The following is a 22,882-nucleotide window of genomic DNA, read 5'->3' on the forward strand; positions in this document are numbered from 1 at the left end:
TTTCGGACGTGAGACATTTTGGTAACTCGTGATCTGGTAGAACAGGTCATTGATTGGTTTTAGCGCAGGTAATACTACCAGTTAAACAATCATAAAGGCACTGCAATCTGCTGAACTCAGTTCCTGTGCAAACAGAATCTCTGTCTCAACCGAACGGGTTTGTCGGTCCGGATTCGTTTCGGTGTATTGTCATGTATAAAACCCGACTATGTTCGGGCATAATTGAACACCTAACGATTTTATTTACGACTTTGATCTATATTAACTTTACAGCGACTATTTACGACCTTTTGATTTTTTTTGACATACAGATAACACGTTGATAAATTAAAAAAAAATAGAATAACAGATGAGAAGTTGTTCCAGAAAATGATAGAAACGCAAGTATTATTCCATCGCAAATAATTGTCTGCTGTACCGCAAAAAAAGCACTGCTCGTTAATACATATTTCGTTTTAGTATTGATTGGCTTGCTCCAAAATATCGTGAATCTATAGCAGAATGACATTTAGACAATTATGGACTAAGAAATTCAAGTCAAGCATTTCGGGGGCAACATATATGTTATAACGCTCTATAACATCAATGGAGCGTTTCAGGCGATTGATGTTTAAATTTGTGTAGATTTACTGAATGCAGACAATTTCATATTTGCCTGTCATATTAATACACGTATTTTTAAATATGCCATATTATAAGTATTACAATTAATTGCCTTTCATAAACATTACATGTGTTTAACTTCAATATAAATGATAACATAGTGGTGACGATTACTTGTCTACTATTGTATATTCGGGTAATGCACAATTAAAACATGCCATAACCTTACAAACATAAGTACAATATTTCAAAATATTTATATTCATTTTCATTGCAGACAAATACATGATGGCAAAATACAAATAATATAAAATTCACCAGATGGGTAGATAAAAAACACACAATAATATTAGACTGAAACAAGTATGTCTTTCGGCAGGCTGGGAGCAAAGCAAACATTGTCAGCAATTTGCAATTAATTTCCCTAGGATTTAGGGACTGACCAATACACATCTTGTATATTTGCTAACTCTCGCTCTCACTGGACAAAGCAAGTATGACATCACAGTACATGGCTGAACGCACACTGGAAAAGGGACTGAATCTCACAAGAGATGTTAATGGACACATACAAGACAAGGGACATAATCATATTACATAAGACATAAACTCATGTAGTAACATTGACCTATTATACAATTGTGTTCGTGTCAATTATAAGTGACAAGTGTTTTTCTTGAGACATCATAACTTCCCGCAATATCCGATTGGTAAATCAGTCAGAAATCTACGCACACAACACACGCTCGTCGATGTAACTTGACGTTTCAATAATTCTGCTTGAATATTTCTTTTAATATATATAACGTCTAGTTATAGACGAGCGTGTGTTATGTGCGTAGAAATATATATATATTCAAGCATAATTATTGAAACGTCTAGTTATATTTCCGTGCGTAAACGTGTGTGTGCTTATCTTAGTTTTTAAACTAATTTATGTTGAAATTAACAATTATTTCAAACCAAATGGTGTGACGAACGGCATAATAGCTTATATTTACGTATGCTTATGTTATGTTTATGATGTCAAGATATATTGATATATTTAAACTATTATTCTGTGTCATGTAAACAAGTTTTTCCTAATCGCATTGAATGAACGACTTTTTCAACAAGAACTGTTTTACGAGTTTCTGATAAACAGATATCAGACAATCCGGGAATTCACTCTTCCTCTCGGGAAATGCAGTAAATTGTTGTATTTATCGGAATAAGTGTAAAGTAACCTTTGTAGTAGATATAACACATCGACAAGATAAGCAAATAAGTTTTATGTGTTTATTTTCTGTACAGATTTACACTAAGATACACAATTAATAGTATAGATATATGTTGATGTACTGACAGCATGTTGAAAGTATTTAACAGTCTTGTGACGGTGGACTGATGTCCCTAAAGCCATAGACGTCTTCTGATACCCAGTCATTGTACCGTCCATTCCAGCGATAGACGCGAGTGGTGCCAGCAACATATCTCTCCGTAGTAGGTCGTAGGCTGCATTTTTTTAATAATAAAAGAAGCAACAATATTTTCATTAATAATGATAATAATGATAAACAATCGACCAAACCTTGAAGGGAGAAATCATTAGATCAGTCAATACATACATCAACCAGTAAAACACTAGTAATCGATCGATCGAAATACAAATTAGAACACAATATAGGCAATAATTGTAGCTCATCATCACACTGACAACATAATTATATATGTGGAAATTAACCGATTGCCAAACGTCGAAACGCATGACAAATGCACAAGACAAATACTTGTGAATAGAACTAGGGTCGTGCATAACAAGGCTGTACTTACACGCTTACCCTGCCTTGTAGCAGACAAAGTTCATCTTATCTGAACAAGAAGTCACCATCCACTGGTATCCAATGGCCTCCGACACGTAAACGCAGTTGTGCGTGACCAGAATATCCGTGATATTCGAAGAGAGCGACCAGTCTTTGTACGACAGCTTCTTTTTATCCGCCATCGTTATAAAGTCCTTCGGGTTCAGCAAATCTGTGATGTCCAACCAGAACTTTCCCGGATGTATCGTGCCTGCAGACGTAGTAAAAATAATGTTATCTTGTAGGTGGTGAAATCGTTTTAATATATGGATGATTTTTAGTATTTCACATGAAAAAGATGCATACAATACGTTTTTTTATCATTTTCAATTGTATTAATGGTAACGAAAGTGATCTTAATCAGTGTTGAAAGCTAATAAATAATTTTCTTTTACAAAGAAATCATACGGCATTCACGAAATGATGCAATCTTAAATACAATTTATGCAACTTCAGTTCCAGCGGAAGGACATAACGCTCACTTTCAAAAGTTATAGCAATTAACAAAAGCACACACCATTAAGAAACATAAATGAATCGAACGGGGCCTAGGTCTTAGAGCAATCAATACAAAATATATGGGATTTAACACCTTTTGTTTTTCGGAGCGCCGCTTCGGTTGCCGTTGCCATGGCTTCAGAGACAGGGGCCAGAAGAGCTCCGCCCATAATCTCACAAAAGCTCTGCGAGTAACAAAACGCTCAATATAAACTTAATAGCTAGACAGCTTATTGCAATTTACCAGTCGGAAATTTTCAAACATTTTGCCGTAATTTCAACTCTACACTTGAGATAAAAATATTGGGAAATGTATATGTACATATCCTTAAACGAAACATAAAATTATGAAGAAGTGAATTGTTCCAGTATGTGTTTGCACATAATTTGAAACAATGCTCATTACTCATCGTATCGATTTGACAACTCACCAATAATTCACAAGAGTTCTCACCTTGGCCTCAATCCACGAGACGTTCAACGCCACTGTCCGATAACATCCGTCCGAGTGGCGGCAGTAACCATCCGGACACACAGCGCCGTCTGTCTGAAAGACATAAGAAAGAAATCGCATTAGTTACTAACATAAATGTTATTTAGAATTTCTAAATATCATACGTTTGTCATTGCACACATATTTTTTGTTCGTTTCATATTCAAAAAAAAATGTGTACTCGGTGAGTTTCTGATTCTGCAAAATGAATTTGGAATGCAGAAAAAATGATACAAAGTATATTTTCTGTTTAAAGTCTGTACATATGCCATGTATGCATATGATGACGACTGCAAATACAAACATTCTTTAGATAAAAGTTAGGCGGATTTTGTGATAAATAATATCAACCGTATTTAACAACAACAAACATAAACAAGTAAATCCTAATAAAGGGCGTGAAAATATATTAAAACAATGTCGAACATTAGCTGGAGTATATCTTTTCTGTTGTTTTTTTCACAAATATTAAAGTACACAAAGTAAGATATTTTCTTTAATAATGTGAAACGATTCTGGCGCTTAAAACGTTTGAAAACCATATGCATAATGAATGGTGTACAAAATATAAGAAACGGCATACGTTGTAAACGCAAAACAATACATGTATTTAAAAAAAAAACGTCGATTGTAGGTTTATATATTTAGAAAGACCTTGTTAATTATTGCATTACACTATCACGATGAAATTCAGTCAAATTCATAAGTGTTGATATCATAAAACAGTTTTGTTATATGCATTTATATACCAATATACTACTTACAAATTGACAGTGCACATCCGAATAATAAAATGCATATTATGTACAGAGACATGACCGCAATCCTTCTGTCACAAGTATACAATTCATTCTAAGCTTTTCTGCCAACTGAACGTAAAATTATATAGATGGGCAGACGCCATCTGTATGATGTCGAGATTGAAATTATATTCTAACCTAAACATACGTCATTCATATGCAAATATTTAAATTAAAAATGAAAACATACATTTTATCTATTTGAAGTGTTGAAGGCGTATTTAAAAACATAGCCCGATATCTTAAAAATTCAAGATTATGTTTGAAATTGATAAGACTCGAAATATTCGAAAAGAAACAAAGACGTTCAATGATCCAAATGGATATAAATCTATGTTTCGTCTTTAACCATTTGAATTAAGGAAACTTGTATCACAGTTTTAATAACAACCATGTAAATAATATATTCAGCAAAAAGGTAAAACTGAAGCAAAGCATAATTTTTATACATATACATGTACTTATAAAAGTGCATACAACAATTACGATTAATTATCATCTGTATTATACAGCAAGATAATTCTTGAAATGGTCAACATGTACGCATACGGATTGAAATAATGGGCATGTGGACAGATTTAAGTATGTTTAAACGATTCAATAAAAAAAAACTCGTATATTATTATATGATTAAGATTTAACCAAAACCAAATGACGATACTCTAACCAGGATTCCAACCTGAAGACTGTGTGCCAATAGACTAAAGCCGAACCTTATTACAAAAAAATGTAAATTTGTATTGCTTAAACTGAACACATTTTCAAACAGAAAATTATGAGTAATACCGTTCTGACCTTATTGCATGTTGCAAGCAAATTTAAAGTAAGCAATGGACGCTTTTGTAATTATTCCGTCGTCTTTAACAATAAACTGTATATAATGTTAATACTAATACATTTTAACGCATGGTTACTTTTTATTTTTTAAACGTTGTTTAGCATGTATTTATGTGTCCGTTAATATGCTTACGCTTTTATTTTTCTGCTAAATTATTACATATGGGTTTTGACTCAGATATCGTGCAATAATTATATGCAGCGTCATTGCTGAATGCCGATGACATTTCGCAAATTTTGGTGCTTTATGGCATGCACGCATACAATAACTGTGTAATGTATTAGTGACTAATATTTTTAGTGTATTTTTATTCAGAGGAACAATTAGTTTTCACTGAAAAGCATTTTCAATAGTACAATACACGGAATGGAAAGTGAGAAGGATTGTCAACACATCAAGTCCACCCAGTCGTTACTTTTGTTATGCATTAATTTTAAAAATGATAATTCACTAATGGTACATTTATATTGTTTGTTTTCTTTTCAAATACATAGAAAAAAGATACTAGCAAATTTAATCAAGTTCGTATTGTTTATGATAATTATATAGCACTGCACAATGAACCTGTTGTTCCAACGTGTGAATTAATCTAGGTGATGAGTTTCAAAATGCTTCAACAATCTTACTATAAATATCGCGCGGCGGTGTTAAACAGCATTGTATTAATGCATTTTTAAGTAATATTGAGATTGTGGTCGACCTGTACGATTTATTAAAACACATTTCGCACCTTTTTAATAACTTCTTTAGTTAAACACGTTTCTTTAAGTTACATCATGCTACAAAAGGTTTAACCCTAATTAGCCTAGCGTCTAGAAAAAAGGCCTTGGCAAACAGCATAGACCCAGATGAGACGCGGCAAGATGCGGCGTCTCATCAGGTTCTGTGCTGTTTGCTTAAAGGAATTTCTGTACGAAATAGTCTAAAAATAGACATAAGTATAATAGAAATCCCTAAGTTTTGAAATAAATTAATCGGATTTAGAATGATGGAAGAGTCCACTAGGCTTAAATAGGTTAAATTCCCGCTGGTGCTGCTGAAGTTTCACTTTGTTTATGTTCTGCCGTTTGTCAAATAAATAATCTATCCATGATATGATGTCAGATCTTTTTATTATTTTTTTATCATTAGATCAGTCAATACATAAATCAATCAGTTAAACACTAGTTATCGATCGATCAAATACAAATAAGAAACAATAAAGGCAAGAAATGTAGCTCATCATCACAATGATAACATAAGTATATATGTAGAAATTAACCGATTGCCAAACGTCAAACCGCATGACAAAGACGGAAGACAAATACTTATGTATAGAACTAGAGCCGTGCATTACAAGGCTGTACTTACACGCTTACCCTGCCTTGTAGCAGACAAAGTTCATCTTCTCGGAACAGGAAGTGACCATCCACTGGTATCAGAGGGCCTCTGACATGTACACGCAGTTGTGGGTGTCCGGAATATCCGTGAGATTCGAAGAGTGCGACCAGTCTTTATACGACAGCTTCTTCTTATCCGCCATCGTTATAAAGTCCTTCGGGTTCAGCAAATCTGTGATGTCCAACCAGAACTTTCCCGGGTTTATCGTGCCTGCAGACGTAATAAAAATGTTAATGTTTTCATGTAGGTGGTGAAATCGTTTTAATATGGAATATTTTTAGTATTTCACATTAACAGATACATACGTGTTGTATCATTTTTAACTGTAGTAAGAGTAACGGAAACGATCTTAATCAGCGGTGAACGCTAATAAATAGGTTTTTTTTTACAAAGAAGGTATTCACGAAAGGATTCAATCTTAAATACAATTTATTCAACTTTAGTTCCAACGGGAAGACATAACGACCACTATCAAAAGTTATCGCAATAACCAAAGAAACACAACATGAAGAAACAAACATGAATGGAACGGGGGCCTAGGTCTTAGAGTAATCAATTAATATATACGGGATTTAACACCTTTTGTTCTTCGCAGCGCTGCCTCGGTTGCCGTTGCCATGGCCTCAGAGACAGGGGCCAGCAGAGCTCCGCCCAGAATCTCACAATAGCCCTGCGAGTAACCAAACGCTCAATATAACTTAAATAGCTAGCTAGCTTATTGAAATTGAACAGTGGACACTTTTTAAACAATCTACTGTAAATTTTGGAACAAAACCCAAAAGTTATAAATATTTAGAAATGTTTGTCTTTGAACCATAAATTAAATTATGAAAAAGTCATTCTTCCCCAGTGTATGTTTGCATATAATTTAAAACTCTGATCATTACTCATTGTATGGATTTGACAACTCACCAATAATTCACAAGAGTTCTCACCTTGGCCTCAATCCACGAGACGTTCAACGCCACTGTCCGATAACACCCGTCCGAGTGGCGGCAGTAACCATCCGGACACACAGCGCCGTCTGTCGGGAAGGCATAAGGAACAAAGTTAATTATTTTATAACATTAATATTATTTTAGAATTTATCATTATCATACGTTTGTTGTGTAGACATACTATGTTTATTCCAACGTTAAAATATGTGTAAACGGTAAGTTTTAGATTTTGCAATACATTTGGAATACACACAAATGATAAAAGTTTATTCCTTCTTCAAAATAAGTGTATATATACTCTTTATTTCATCTTCAACATATGTGTTAACTGTGATTTTCTGATTTTGCGTTACATTTGGAATACACAAATAAAATGATAAAAAGTAAAATTTGTGTTTATAGTCTGTAGAAATACAATTTCTATTTTAGTTATGCATATGATGATAACTACATTTACAAACATACTTTAAAAAACATAAGACGCACATAGAGAGAAAGATTAACAGCATAATATAACCAAAAAATAAAAGAAAACAATGCATCTTTGTAAATGGTTTAATAAGATAGTTAAACAAGTATGAGTATTATACATAGTATGTATATGTGTGTGTGTTTTTCCTCAATATTTAAGTACACAAATGAAGATTTTTTTAATATGGTCAAACAATTCTGGCGTTTAAAAAGTTGAAAGCACTATGTTTGCTTTGAAAACTATATGTGTACTGATATTTGTAAAAAGTGAGAAAGACAAATATATACGTTGAGAATTCAAAATAATGCGTGTATTTAAAATAAATGCTGAAGAAATGTGCGCATATTTATAATTATATAAGATAATACAATTAATTGAATTGCATTATGATGTTAAAATGTATGCATACGTTGTTTAGTATTTTTATCCTAAAACAATTTTGTTAAATGTGTTTGTATATTAATATATTACTTACAAATTGGAAGTGTAGATCCCAATAATGCAATGAATAATATTTAAAGAGACATGCCTGCAATCCTTCTGTCACAAGTATACAATCTAATCGGAGCTTTCCTTCAAACTAAGCGTTATATTAAATAGTGGGTCAAACGCCATATATATTATTTCGATGTTGCAATCATTTTGTAACCCAAACAAGTGTCATTCATATGTAAATATTTAAATTAAAAAAATGGAAACATATATTTCATTTATTTATGTTGTGACAGGCGTAACTTCAAATTTAGCAGATAGTGTAAACATTTTAGATGTTTGAAAGTGATCAGACTCGAAACATCAGAAAGGAACAAATGGATGCAAATCAATGTTTCATCTTTAACAATATGATTTTTAGGAAACTTAGATCACAGTTGTGTTAACAACACTGTAAAAAATATATTAAGCAAAAAAGTAAAACTGAAGCATATAATAATTTTCATACATATGCATGTTATTAAAGTGAATACAACCATAACTATAAAATATCATTTGTATTAAACAGCATGATTATTCTAGAAATGGTCAACATGTACACACGTGGTTTGAAATAACGGACTTGTGGACAGATTTGAGTATATTTAAATGCTTTAATGAATAAACACGTATAATATTATATGATTAAGATTTAACCAGAACAAAATGACTTTGCTCTCACCAGGATTCAAACCCGGATACTGTGTACTAATAGACTTAAGCCGAACCGTAATAAAAAAGATGTATATTTGTATTACTTAAAATAAACACATGTTTAAACAGAAAATTTGGAGTAATACTGTTCTAACATTATCGCATGTTGCAAGTGAATTTAAAGTAAACAGTAGAAGCATTAGAAATTATTCCGTCGCATTGAACAATAAACAGTATATTATGTTAATACTCACTTTTAACGCATGGTTATTTATTTAGTTTTTAAACGGTGTTAAGCATATATTTCTGTGCCCGTTAATATCATTACGCTATTATTTTGTCTGCTTAATTATTACATAAGGGTTTTGACCTAGATATCTTGCAATAATCATATGTAGCTTCATTGCTGAATGCCGATGAAATTTCGCAAATTTTGGTGTTTTAAGGCTTGCAAGCATATAATAACTCTGTAATGTATTCATGACAAATATGTTAAGTGTATATTTATTCAGAGGAACAAGTATTTTATTTTATTATGCCTTCACAAACTACACTGGAAAGTATGTTCAATAGAACAATACACGGAATGAAAGGTGAGAAGGATTGCCAACACATCAAGTCCACCTAGTCTTAACTTTTGTTATGATTTTTTTTTTTAAATAAATAAAGACATTTCTTCATTATTAAGATTACTAGTGTTAGGGAGCGGAGAGACCGAACGCGGTTTCTTAATGCTAAACCACGTTCTTAATGTACTCTTAATGACTCAGTAATTGCCTCTCCTCTTTTAGAATAGTTAATATACCTACCAATCACATACCGACATAAAATAAAGTAATTTACATAGCAACCGACGATTTCATTTTGTAGGGTATTCGATTTCGATGCTTAGTCTAGACCCCCAGCATACACACAAGCATGCATGTGTGCACGTATGCAAATGGAGTAAAGTATAAATAATCGTTTTCATGCATATCATTCTATAAAATGGATTTTCTTTTAGAAAAAAATGTCCTGACTAATATTTAAAGGCACATTTTTTAATATGCACCGAAATTGGTAAGTTAAATCACTGTAAAACATGTCATTATGGAATTACGTTATAAAAGTTGACAGAAATTCGTACATCCAATTTAAAGTTTCAATATCACTGAAGCATATGATTAGCACTTCTTTAACTACATCACTGTCGTTAAGATACAGAATTTCAGCTTGATATGTCCAGTAATTTGACGGGTGCGAACGGATATTAATATAAATTGACATAAAAATAAAATCGCAGTTATTTAATTGGAAGGTGAAGAAAGCTGAATGCTGGTATGTGCCATCTATCGAAATATATTGATGAATTTTAAATGAGGGAGCAGACAGAGCAAGTTGAAAGCATTCATTTTATTTTAAAATCTTTTAGTCACTATTTGATAGTTTACTATTGATATTAAACTGTAAATATATGTTTTAACAAACGTATGCTAAAGTAGGTCATAGGTGAAAATTAAAGTGTTATAGAAGTGTTATAATGCTCAGTGAGTCAATAACCATTAAGCCCGATGATTAATGAAAGTTGTCAACATTTGTAAACATGTAACAACGATATAAATCCGATACTTTATAGTAAGTTATTAATGCCGTATTGATGCTCATGAAATAAAAGAAGTTGTAATTAAAAAAAAATCCATTCAACGGAACGACAAGAAAGAACATACGTTTCAATAATATTTATTTAGTTAATTATTTATGAAGCATTATGGTACAAATGCATTACACTGAAAGCACATTTTTGTAATGTGAATATGTTTAATCACTTCAAAACACGTATGACAAAACAAACATATCGACAACGCTATCAAATTCCATTCACAACCGATCATGTTATAAGTGTTCAGTAAAGAGAGAAATACAAACAACAATACGTTCAAAGAATTCTGAAAATAATTCTAAGGCCTTCCTCGTCTCACTACGTCGTCGTCAGCGGATGATACAAGAAAGTAGTGGTCAGTTACCATACCAATCTGGTGTTGGCAATATACTTGAAGAACTAAATATTAGCTTAGCTTGACCAGGTTGATACATTTACTGTACATCATAACACGACTAAAACTGTATTAACACGTCAAAACAGCCAAACAAACATACATGAACACAACAATACATAGAGCCGAGTATATTTTGCATATTCTTTGCCGAAACAAAACAATAAAAATAAACATTAAGAGTTTATGGATGAACATTGCAGGTGTTATTTCTCAGCAGTACACGTCTGGTGGACTTATGTCCCTACGTTCGTAGATGTCTTCATTGGTCCATCCATAACGGTTCTTATAGACCCGCGTTGTACCAACAAAGTATCTCTCTGTGGTTGGTGGCAGTCTGGAATTGCAAACTTAACAAACTGATACATTTTGTTGCAAAATTTACAAAGACACACATAATGATTAAGAACGTCAGGCTAAATCAAACGGTATACATTTGTATTTTTTTAAATAAAGCTGATTACCGACATGAACTTCAATGTTATCTAGTTAATGATGCATTTATTAAAAAAAACATTATTTCTCATAGCACAACTTACTTACGTTGCTTACCCGGCATGGTAGCAGAGGAAATTTATCGTATCAATACAGGAAGCAGCCACCCATCTGTAATCCTGAGACTCAGCCATGTACACACAGTTCCGGGCGCTCTCCTCTGAGGTCACAGTCCCTGAAGTGGTATCCCAATTCGTGAAGTTGAGCGCCTTCTTGTCGCTCATCCTCTTCCAATCCTTTGGGTTCAACAGATCCGTGATGTCAATCCAGAACTTGCCAGGGAAAATGGTGCCTGGCAAAAGCGGACGATAGCTGTATCTTATTGAAAGAAGTTTAATGGCAAATTCTGTGAGTTTGTGTTAGAGTACATGAGAGCGTTTTGTGATCGTTATGCAGATAAATGTTTTGCAATTTGTTATCGATTATAATAGGGGTAGGCCGTTTTAATCCAGCGTTATATTGCATAATGTAAACAATAATTCTTTGTATCGACCTTTTCTTTATTATGTTAGGTTGTGTATGTATCATTCTATATTAAGTAGACGTTTAATTACTTGTCTTAAATAAAAGACTTGACATAAAAAGATGTTGACAACAATTTCTCATAGGATATTTTGATGTGGTTAAATACATCCTATATTTATTATAAAAACTATATTCATTCAACTTGTTACCATGGTTTGTTCCGGCAAGTAGGTTACCATCTTACCTTTCATTCTACGGAGAGCGCCCTCTGCCGCAGCTGCCATGGACTGGGACACAGGGGACAGGAGATGCCCTCCCAACACCTCGCAGTATGACTGAAAAAGGATATGATGACAACTGATGCATTTAGTACTCAATTGTTAAAACCCATTCTAAAATTAATGAACTTACGTCGCAATCCTGTCCATCTCGAGATTAGTCCATCTGTGCATACTATACTAAAGAAACGACAAACAAAAACATCGTTCTTTTCAAGACAACGACATAAATTGTGTATAATAAATTAATTAGAGATGGATCGTATCCTGAATCGGTATCCGGGAAACCGTATCAAGCATCCAAATATACACACATATCCGAACGCTGTTTTAAGTAAATTACAAAAAGCTACCTCAAATACACTACCAAAATAACACCAACGGTGCGTTCCTAAATAACAGGCAAAGTAGTCCATTAGCGTGAAAAATCGGGAAGAGATGACCCTGTAACAAAACACATAATGGCAAGTGGTTAATGAGGCAACCTGGTCAGTATCATCAAGGTGATGGGGTAATGTCAAGGTTACTCGCTTAACAAACAATCAATTAATCAAATTGACGGATTTACAACAGTTTTTAAACGATGTCTAGAATAGAGGTTAACGTCGACAAATACGATAAGGAACGTAGTGTGAATAACAATAGGGGGACGTTATTAACGTTTAATCCTGAATTATGATCCAATTTTACTATTTGGAAAATTACCCAGTTTCCGAATAGTTGAATATTTGTTATCATCCCTTATATTATTATATTGAATTTCAAAAAGTATTCTGGAAGTATAAATGTTATAGTTAAACATAAACGATTACTCACTCGCGCGTCTATCCACGTGACATTGAGTGCCACTGTCCGGTAACAGCCGTCCGAGTGGCGACAGTAACCGTCTGGACACAGGGCGCCTCCTGGTAGTAGAATCGAGCGAATGTGTATCTGATAGCGTACACACACATATATGTATAGCGAATAAATAGGATTTCAAATAGCTGATTGAGACGGTCATTTAATATGTTGACCTTATATAAACAACTAAAAAGTTTAACAACTACAAAAACAAATGGAGTCAATGGGATTTAATAAAATATTGCTAGCAACAGTATTTCGGTATATTTCGGTCGCAATATACTATTTACTTACATCATATTTATTGTTCCCCGCCCAGGTATTAATGACATGACTTTATTATTAAGTCACGCGGTACAGACAGATTTGCATACTGCTCTATAAGCCTAACTATTAAATGTATCCACAAACATTTACACGTGCATCACACATTTGTTGACACTCTATATTCTTTTTTCAAGGTGTTCACCATTTTAGATTATTCAAAATAGTAAACGCACACACTTTAGCATTAACAAAAAGCAGTCTAGTATAGAATATTTATATTACCATTCGCCATTAGAATCCAGCAAACTGCCACAAACAAACACTTGGACGCCGTCATCATGCCTCTACAAAACAAGCACAGTAAATAACGCTAAGTCTATAAAGGACCTATGCATTCTCGGGTCCTTAATTTTGCTCGCGATACGCATCCGTGAATCTATGCTCCGTGCTCATTTCTGCAAACTTAGATTAAAGGGACTTGTTCGCAGTTTAGCAAAACAAAGTTGTCAAAAGAATTGTCATATATTGAAAACAGAATGAATTCATTAAATTAAAACACGTGTGATGCATGCCAGCTTGAGAAAATATTCACCATATCGTTTCGTGTATGGAAAATCATCCATCGATATCAATAAATATAATAACGTGTGTGTACAATACTCTTGGAAATACGGTTATCATTCACCTTAAAGCTTGTCCATTATTAGCGCGTAAGGTTTCTCTCACAAAGTCAACGATTTCAATTCTGGGAAAATATTTAAATCATTTTTTTTTCTTAATTTTTAATTTTTTTAGATTAGTAAAAAAACAATGTAAGTTTGTTTGTAGAAACATTTAATGACATTTTTAAAAACAAAAAATGTTCCTTGAAAGCTGCTTCAACAAACTGTTTAGCCCAGAATTAGCTGCGAATTAAAACATATTTCTTTGACTATAAACACTATCAATTTGCGTATATCATTAAAATATCACACATGTTGATTTACTGTGTTGCTTGTTATTATTAAATACAAATACCAAAACAAATTGTTAGTGCGATTTTTTTACATAAACTATGCACTACTAGTATGCAAATGTATGAATTTCGAAGCACAGTATTCTGAAATTCTTAACTATGATCATTTAAACATATCAGCATTTTAAACATTTGTCATAATTTTATCAGCGTCCAAATTTGCCACATATAAATGACATGTTGCAATATACAGTTGTCCTGCTGTAATCGCACCTTTAAAAAATGTTCAAACAAACTAGAACAGTGCAATAATGTATTCAGCTCAGCAAGAATTGGTCTTATCCGACATGGCATTTATGTCTCCTGCTGAATTTTTGTATTTATTTCCCACAAAACATGGAAGAGCATAACATAAATTATGTGTAAATCCGGAAAAATGAGACGCTTGATTTGATTGTTATCGCTATTTTCTTAAATAATGTGCTTTGATAAGATTTTGCGCCGTGTCTAAAAGTGTATCAGTCATATTACCGCGTTCAGTTAATTTATTTACACAGTGGTCCTTGAAAAGCTGGGTTTCCAGCCAGTAATACGTGAACATTAATATGCCAGTAAGAAACAACTGCCATACATGAATGTGGTAGGGGAAGAATCGAAGTAGAAATAAATAAATGATTAATCCTCACAAAAGTAACGTGGCTGGGTCAGAAATCAGGCCCGCGATCAACGGATTTGTAGACGGCGCTTTAGCAAAATAACAGCCACATTAAAATGTGCTTCTTATATTGATGAAACTGGCGTTTTTTTATGGTTTAAAATTTCATTTCTAACGAGATTCGCTAATGAGTGCTCATACATAGAGATTACATCAAATTAAGAATTGTTATTATAATTCAAGACAAAACATACAACTTCAGCAATGTTTAAACGTTTACAGATGGACCCGTGACAAAGCCTTAGAAATGTCAATGCAAAACATCGGGGGTTTAAACAAATAGATGGCATGCCGAATGAGTCTAAAATATAATATCAATGTGTTCTCTTCTGGTAACGTATCTGGTGTAACATTGTGTCTGCATTGTATAAGAGAAATGCAGCAGGTTATAATTATGTCAAGTTGTTTTCTAAATAAGTGCGTTTTATTTCGGTCTGCCGTGGGAAAAGGCACAAGCGATTACCAAGAATTCGTACATATTGAGTAAAACAAATTTAACACATTCACATTTGAAATCATTTTTATGTTTGCATTGCACTAGAAATAAGACAAACACATGATTTGAAAAAGTGTGTTTAAAGAGGCAGTTAGAAAAGCGGTTAACAGTTTGTATTTACCAAAAACAAACATGATAATATTCAAAAAGCGAAGAAAAGGCCTATCGAATTGAAAATTTTGTATTACTTTTTGTAATATTTATAACTTAAAACAATTACATGAAATTATTGTTAACGAACATATATATCATTAAGAGCATATACGTCATGTAACGTATACATGAGGTTTCGTATAATCAAATTAAAATTACTTTACACACGCGCATTCGAGCATTTTAAATATGACAGAAATGTATAAATGTAAACTCCTAGATACAGGTAAACTATCTAATCTAGATATTAATCTATATACATTTTACAGTTAATATGTTGGTCAGCCGATGAATCACTAACGTTTTTAATCATGCAATCAAACACAAAGGAATTGTGAAAACAAATCCATGATTCGACAACTTCTTCTTTGTAATGTTGAGGTACATTTAAATAAAAATCTGCAAAAATGACTAAAACATATGATTTACGTCAGACTGCAGAAAATTACTGGTCTGGGAACTGCGACTTCCTACAAATACTGTGATACAGAGACTGGAGACAAGCAGAATTACTAAAGACAGGAACTTTATTTTTGGTGTTTTTGGATCTTTATTGCAAACTGTAAGAACCTGTATTCGAATATTTTCACTTTAAAGATTTTGAATCCATGCTTGTTAGTCAAATATATTTATTGATGTAGATCCCGATATATGAATTAACATTATAAACATGCAGACATTTAAAATACAATGGTGTATGCGAAGGCAATACAATATAATCTAAATCTTAGAATTGTATTTAATGCTTTACATTGTATTGTGCGTGATTAATATAAAATCTGTACCAGGTGTGAGATACGCAAATCTTTTATCTCACCATCGTTCTTTGCAGTTGCCGTACCAAGCAACAAGTCGGTCAAGTTTAAGTTTTAGGCTCATTGTATGTTATCTGTCGTATACATTATCATGGATTGTATAGACGAATCCACAATTCGCTCAGTTAGTCCGGGATAATACTGTTTACCCAAAGACCGACACACATTCTAGTGTTCATTTTGTCTCAAATGTAGTACAATGCAATAAAGCCTTTAAATATACACGGGTTACATGGGTACAGTAAAGTCAGATGGGTTTCTGATATTCGTTTGCGTTGTTTCCCACGGTCGTTCGAAATTAAACGCATATTTACCATGTTTTCCAGTACAACTTGACAAAATTAAGATGGTGAATTTCCCGTACACACTAAAGAAATAATAAAACATGACCAGGAGAGACATATTTGATAGTATTCGTGAGTCTAAATCGGCAATTCATCAATCAGCTTTAAACAGTAATATGCTAATAATTTTTTGTTTATGATTTGCCCGGTTATGAATAGGTAATGTGTCACTTGTCATAGCAACGTTAAATATAATCATGTGACATATACACAAGTTTAAATCGGTTAAAGCCATTAATATAGATTTCCATTATTTACATTGACCTTGCTTAAACAAGAGGCATAAACGTTATGTTTTAATATTATTCTGCCAGTTCGAAGTAATTAATGTTAACAGTCTTGCATGTATATAATAAGAATTTCGTAATAAGGCCATTTATAAATTATTACATTTGATCTTCTTGTTTAAATGAAATAGCTGGGGTATAAATGTAAAGTTATTTTGTTTCTAATTGAGAGACATTTAAGAATGAACTATGATTTCATTTCCGCAGCCATAAAGCAAACAGTTTGTTATTGTTATTGTAAACATTGGCATACTGAAATTTAAAAAATCCAGAAACGATTGTTAACGTGCATACGTTTATTTTTTTTGTTAAAGCCCATCATCGCGTGATGTGCCATTGCAGTCGGATATGATATATTGTCGTTTGAATATCATCACGTGGTGTTTCAACAGGATTTTTACCTGGCTTTGTATTGGTAGAACGCTTAACAACAAATCCGAGGATCGCTGGTTTGGTTTGCTATATTGTATTATAGGCATTGGCAAATAATTTATTTGTACGGCATTTCTCCCCCTACAATTGATTAACGTAAGGCACTTTATTAAAATAATTAATATACTTGTTATACTGTTAGAATCGAGTCAAAATCCAGCAAAACAAACACACAATCAATCAGTATCGAAATAAAGCAATAAATTCGAAGTTTGGAACATTCTCAACTAATCATATTATTTACAATAGCACAACATGCGTTTTTCTGTCAATTAACTAACATATTTTTTGTAAATTATTATTTTATCATCAGACTTTACAATGACTTTAACAAAGAGTGATAACAATCAAATATTTCGCCGTGAGACACATGGTTTATATTAGTTTTTGGTGAACGCGTTTTTGTTAAGAATTCTCCGAAAAATAAATACTAAAACCACAGCGGGAGACATGACAACCACAGCGGGAGACATGACAACCACAGCGGGAGACATGACAACCACAGCGGGAGACATGACAACCACAGCGGGAGACATGACAACCACAGCGGAGGAGACATGACAACCACAGCGGGAGACATGACAACCACAGCGGGAGACATGACAACCACAGCGGGAGACATGACAACCACAGCGGGAGACATGACAACCACAGCGGGAGACATGACAACCACAGCGGGAGACATGACAACCACAGCGGGAGACATGACAACCACAGCGGGAGACATGACAACCACAGCGGGAGACATGACAACCACAGCGGGAGACATGACAACCACAGCGGGAGACATGACAACCACAGCGGGAGACATGACAACCACAGCGGGAGACATGACAACCACAGCGGGAGACATGACAACCACAGCGGGAGACATGACAACCACAGCGGGAGACATGACAACCACAGCGGGAGACATGACAACCACAGCGGGAGACATGACAACCACAGCGGGAGACATGACAACCACAGCGGGAGACATGACAACCACAGCGGGAGACATGACAACCACAGCGGGAGACATGACAACCACAGCGGGAGACATGACAACCACAGCGGGAGACATGACAACCACAGCGGGAGACATGACAACCACAGCGGGAGACATGACAACCACAGCGGGAGACATGACAACCACAGCGGGAGACATGACAACCACAGCGGGAGACATGACAACCACAGCGGGAGACATGACAACCACAGCGGGAGACATGACAACCACAGCGGGAGACATGACAACCACAGCGGGAGACATGACAACCACAGCGGGAGACATGACAACCACAGCGGGAGACATGAATGTAACGTCTGATAAGACCATTCGCAGCTAAACTGAACACTTATTACGCTGTTCTGGTTTTTAGGACAAAAAATCACAATGTTTTAAAGGTGCGAAGACATCATGAGCACTGTCTGCAACACCAGATTTATATTTGTTTATTCGGATAGTGGCGGAATGTATCGCATGATTTGTAACGAAAACCGAAAACTTAAAAAGAATGTTGATGTGATTAGATTAAATTAGGTACACTTTTCAGATAACTCTTCTTAATATTTCAGAAAACTAAAGACAAGTTGCGCTCAGTTTATATAGCAAAATCGCATAAACACATAGGTATGACGTCTTTTGTTTCGGTATTTGAATGGAAAATTAGCATGCGACTTTTTACATCAGATTGTGTGATATTGATATTATATTCGCAAATGAACTGTGTTTTTAGTCAAATAATTATGTTAAAAAATCAAAACAACAAAGTCTTAACTTAATTGTTTGTTGAAATATTTCTAAAGAGACTTGTTGTTCTTTTTGTAAATGTCATTTAATGTAGTTACACACAATTCTGTTGATTTCACAATCTAAATTTTATGTTTAAAAAAAGAAAACACTTAAATTGTTTCCCTGGATACGAAACCTTTACTTTTTGTGAGCAAAATCTAAGGGGCTATCACCGGACTAAGCAGCGTAAATGTTAACAATGCAGGTATTTCCCCAATTATCATTACAAAACGCTTTATATGTTTTATTGATTTAGATTGATGATGAGCAAAACGATATGGTTAAAACATTTTTTTAAGCTGGAGTGCATTTTTTTATTGTTAAATTATAATGAATACGTTGCTTTAAATATATAAGTCCCTTGACAATTGTTATTTTGCCAAATAGTGAACAAGCCCCTTTAATCTGAGTTTGCAGAAAAGCGCAAGGAGCATAGACTCACGGATGCGTATCGGGAGCAAAATAAGGATCCGGGAATGTACGGGTCTCATAATCCCAGCGCCATTCGCCTCGGATGGGTCTTACAGACATTATGACGACGCCGAAGTATTTGTTCGTGGCAGTTTTCTGGATTTTAATGGCAAATGGTAATATTTATATATTTAACCATCATAGTTGTGTAAACGTTACAATATATTAATTTTGCTTCTTAAAAGAACATTTAAGAAAACGCTGACGAAAACTTATTATTTCGATAAATGTGCAATGCAAGTGTACATTTTGATTATTTCTATTGGTTATGAATACCCAACTGTTTGTGCAATTGTATCTACCACATGACGTAATAACAACCTCATGTCGCTATTTTTTCTGGGCAGGAATCAAAACATTTATATTTCAATAAATTGTATATTTTAACCCAAGAAAAATAACTGTTGGAATGTATACCACAAAACTGGTGCCATATATATCAATTTCATCAAAATGACTCCATTTGGTTTTATAATTGTTGTTTATGATAAACGTCATATAGGAAAAACAATATTATATGATCGTCTTAATCAGCTATAGACAATCTATGTATTGGCCATATATATACCTTTGCTCAATTCTACCGTCAGGAGGCGCTGTGTGCCCAGACGGCTATTGTCGGCACTCGGACGGGTGTTACCGGACCGTGGCCCTCAATGTCACGTGGATAGACGCAAGGGTGAGTAAATTAAAATTTAAACTCCAGCTTTTTTAGTTCATAACTTAAAGCGGGTATATACGATCTTGTCAAATATTTAGTAATAAATATAAAATGTGTAAAAAAACTTATTATACATATATTTCAATATAAACTAAAATAAAAGTTAAGAAGAACATGTGTCGAAAAATGCTAAATAAGCCAGATATTTAATTCTGAAATCGAAAAAGGCTGTACAGCCGAATTCGCCAGCATATATATCATGCATGTACGATGTGAATCTTAATTTAGTTTAACGGTTCATTTGAAATTTCTGCAGCGATATCGATTCATACGACACATGAACACTTACAAAAAAGACGAATGCTTCGGTTATTGTAGGAAAATAATTACGAATTATCTTCGTCACAATCGGCTCGGGGCGCTAATTTGTATTTGCTGTATTTTATGAAATTCGTCTTAAATGTATCATTTTTCTTGCATAGTGTGTGTTATTATAACATATTTGTATCAATATTGTACAATTCAGCACATATAAAAATCGTATATACCCGCTTTAAGTAACGGCTTCATATACATTTAGTTTGAAGTATTACAATAATATATTTATTTGGATTAGTCGAGCTGAACAGTGGATTTTGTTTTACGTTATTTTTTGTTCAACATTTATCAACGGCGATCTCGTATCTTTAATAAAAAACATGTACATGATTAAAACGAAATTTACAACCGAATATCAAGTGCGTAAGTTTTTATTATATTCTTTTTGCAGGCGTACTGCGAGGTGTTGGGTGGGCATCTCCTGTCCCCTGTATCCCATTCCATGGCGGCTGCGGCAGAGGGCGCTCTACGTAGAATGAAAGGTCAGATTGGAACATACTTGCCGGAACAGACCATTCTCGCAAGCATAAAACGTTCACACATGGATATAAAGTATAAGTATAAAAGATAGAAGATAATTTAAAAAAGAACACTATAATCAGAGCAATGGTTGTTAACATCCGTAAGTCTTATGTTTCAGACAAGTAATCTTATGTCTATGATAATAAAGAATACTAATTACACAACTTAACAAAATGTTGAATGCTGAAAATGTCAGTGCAAATAATTATTTGTTGACTAATTAATTATAACGCTGGATTTAACCGGCGTTTCACAGTTAGTGAAGTACTTTAATAGATGATAAATTTCAAAGTCTTTTACTGCATAATTTTCATAAACCAGTATATATTGGCATAGACCATTGGCTTTCTTCAAATCCAAGATAATTTTAGGACCTAGCCCGCGCGTTTACAGAAATAATAGAATTCTAAACGTGTTTTCAATAAAATCAAACTGAATAAATGTTCAATATATTATTTATTTTCCAGCAAAAATGCAACTTAAAGTAGTATTAATGTTTATATGAATTCAAATCTGTATATTCACTATATTTACTCAAAGTTTCATGGGTTTTATTTTATTAACAAAGTTTCTTATTATTTTTACACACTCAAAGGTCTGAATAGAAGTTGGATGGAAGATGTTACTCAAAATGTAATAATCTGTATGGGAAAATATCGGCTGTTATACTTCTTTCGATGGCACACTGCGCCTTATTCCGGGCGCATCGGCACAGTGCGCCCGACATACGGCACAGTGCGCCCGACACACGGCACAGTGCGCCCCACACACGACACAGTGCGCCTGCCACAACAAAGTTTGCGCCGGACGCAGAAATCACTGTGCCGAAACAGTTGCACAGAAGGGATGCCAAAACATACAAGTTATACAATACAATACAATTATAACTTACAACAATAACATTAGAAAATATTAACATCTCAATAGAGCGTTTTCTCCAATTACAATTTGAAAACTTTTCTTAAGGAATACTTAACAATCAATGATGACCGCTATGTAGCGTGTAGACTTATCCGACTGTAACCTGACAACGAGAATCGGGTACAGTAAAAATCTAGATGGCAGCCAATACATCCATAACAACATGTGTTAAAGCTTTTAATGAAAACATCTTTGAATTACGCCAGTTTTATGTAGTAACATTTACCAAAAATATGAAAAGTAACATTTTTAATTGATAGACATAGGTACTATTTTAATTGACTGACAAAGAAAGTTATGTCTTAAGATACAAATGTCTGCATTGCCAACAGGAAGTAAATACAAGCAATTTTAAACAATGGAATAAACACACCAACATGATTCTAGCCTGTATATAGAGAATAACAGGTTACTGTCCCTCGTTTTAAAATATATCAGGCGAGGCTTAGAATAATATAACGGCGAGGCTTGCCGAGCCGTTATTTTATTCGTGCCGAGCCTGATATATTACAAAACGACGGGACAGTAACATGTTTTTCTGTTTATCATACCACATTTTCCTTAAAATCTGCAAAACAATCCATTTCTT

The 22,882-nt window shown here is 33.9% G+C and overlaps 3 protein-coding genes across 5 annotated transcripts in view; 1 reads left to right on the plus strand and 2 right to left on the minus strand.

Moving 5' to 3' along the window:
* Positions 1-1,867: 1,867 nt before the first annotated feature.
* Positions 1,868-7,425, minus strand: LOC127871249 (uncharacterized). The gene is made up of 4 exons (XM_052414002.1): positions 7,389-7,425; positions 3,037-3,127; positions 2,416-2,655; positions 1,868-2,097 (listed from the first exon to the last, which is right to left on the minus strand). The coding sequence occupies exons 2-3, from the start codon at positions 3,110-3,112 to the stop codon at positions 2,420-2,422; spliced, it is 312 nt and encodes a 103-aa protein (XP_052269962.1). The 5' UTR covers positions 3,113-3,127; positions 7,389-7,425; the 3' UTR covers positions 1,868-2,097; positions 2,416-2,419.
* A 3,317-nt stretch (positions 7,426-10,742) lies between these two features.
* On the minus strand, positions 10,743-13,788 carry LOC127871245 (snaclec 1-like). The gene is made up of 5 exons (XM_052413997.1): positions 13,652-13,788; positions 13,076-13,164; positions 12,226-12,316; positions 11,574-11,808; positions 10,743-11,358 (listed from the first exon to the last, which is right to left on the minus strand). Exons 1-5 carry the CDS (start codon positions 13,707-13,709, stop codon positions 11,235-11,237), a joined length of 597 nt encoding a protein of 198 aa, XP_052269957.1. The 5' UTR covers positions 13,710-13,788; the 3' UTR covers positions 10,743-11,234.
* A 6,049-nt stretch (positions 13,789-19,837) lies between these two features.
* The window catches only part of LOC127871242 (perlucin-like protein), a 207,435-nt gene continuing 204,390 nt past the window's right edge, over positions 19,838-22,882 (plus strand). For all 3 annotated transcript variants that reach the window (XM_052413991.1, XM_052413989.1, XM_052413990.1), the window contains exons 1-3: positions 19,838-19,927; positions 20,402-20,490; positions 21,242-21,332. In XM_052413991.1, the coding sequence (XP_052269951.1) occupies positions 19,855-19,927; positions 20,402-20,490; positions 21,242-21,332 (253 nt within the window). In that variant the 5' untranslated portion in view covers positions 19,838-19,854. The remainder of the gene's footprint in view (positions 19,928-20,401; positions 20,491-21,241; positions 21,333-22,882) is intronic.

The sequence above is a fragment of the Dreissena polymorpha genome, chromosome 3 (assembly GCF_020536995.1).
Source record: "Dreissena polymorpha isolate Duluth1 chromosome 3, UMN_Dpol_1.0, whole genome shotgun sequence".
Taxonomy (NCBI): Eukaryota; Metazoa; Mollusca; class Bivalvia; order Myida; family Dreissenidae; genus Dreissena; species Dreissena polymorpha.

Coding starts and splice junctions, on each gene's coding strand:
- LOC127871249 (XM_052414002.1), bottom strand. CDS start 3,112: ATGGGCGGAGCTCTTCTGGCCCCTGTCTCTGAAGCCATGGCAACGGCA. Junction 2,656..3,036: donor GGCGCTCCGAAAAACAAAAG/GTGTTAAATCCC, acceptor CTACGTCTGCAG/GCACGATACATCCGGGAAAG.
- LOC127871245 (XM_052413997.1), bottom strand. CDS start 13,709: ATGATGACGGCGTCCAAGTGTTTGTTTGTGGCAGTTTGCTGGATTCTA. Junction 11,809..12,225: donor CGCTCTCCGTAGAATGAAAG/GTAAGATGGTAA, acceptor CGCTTTTGCCAG/GCACCATTTTCCCTGGCAAG. Junction 11,359..11,573: donor TTCCTCTGCTACCATGCCGG/GTAAGCAACGTA, acceptor TTGCAATTCCAG/ACTGCCACCAACCACAGAGA.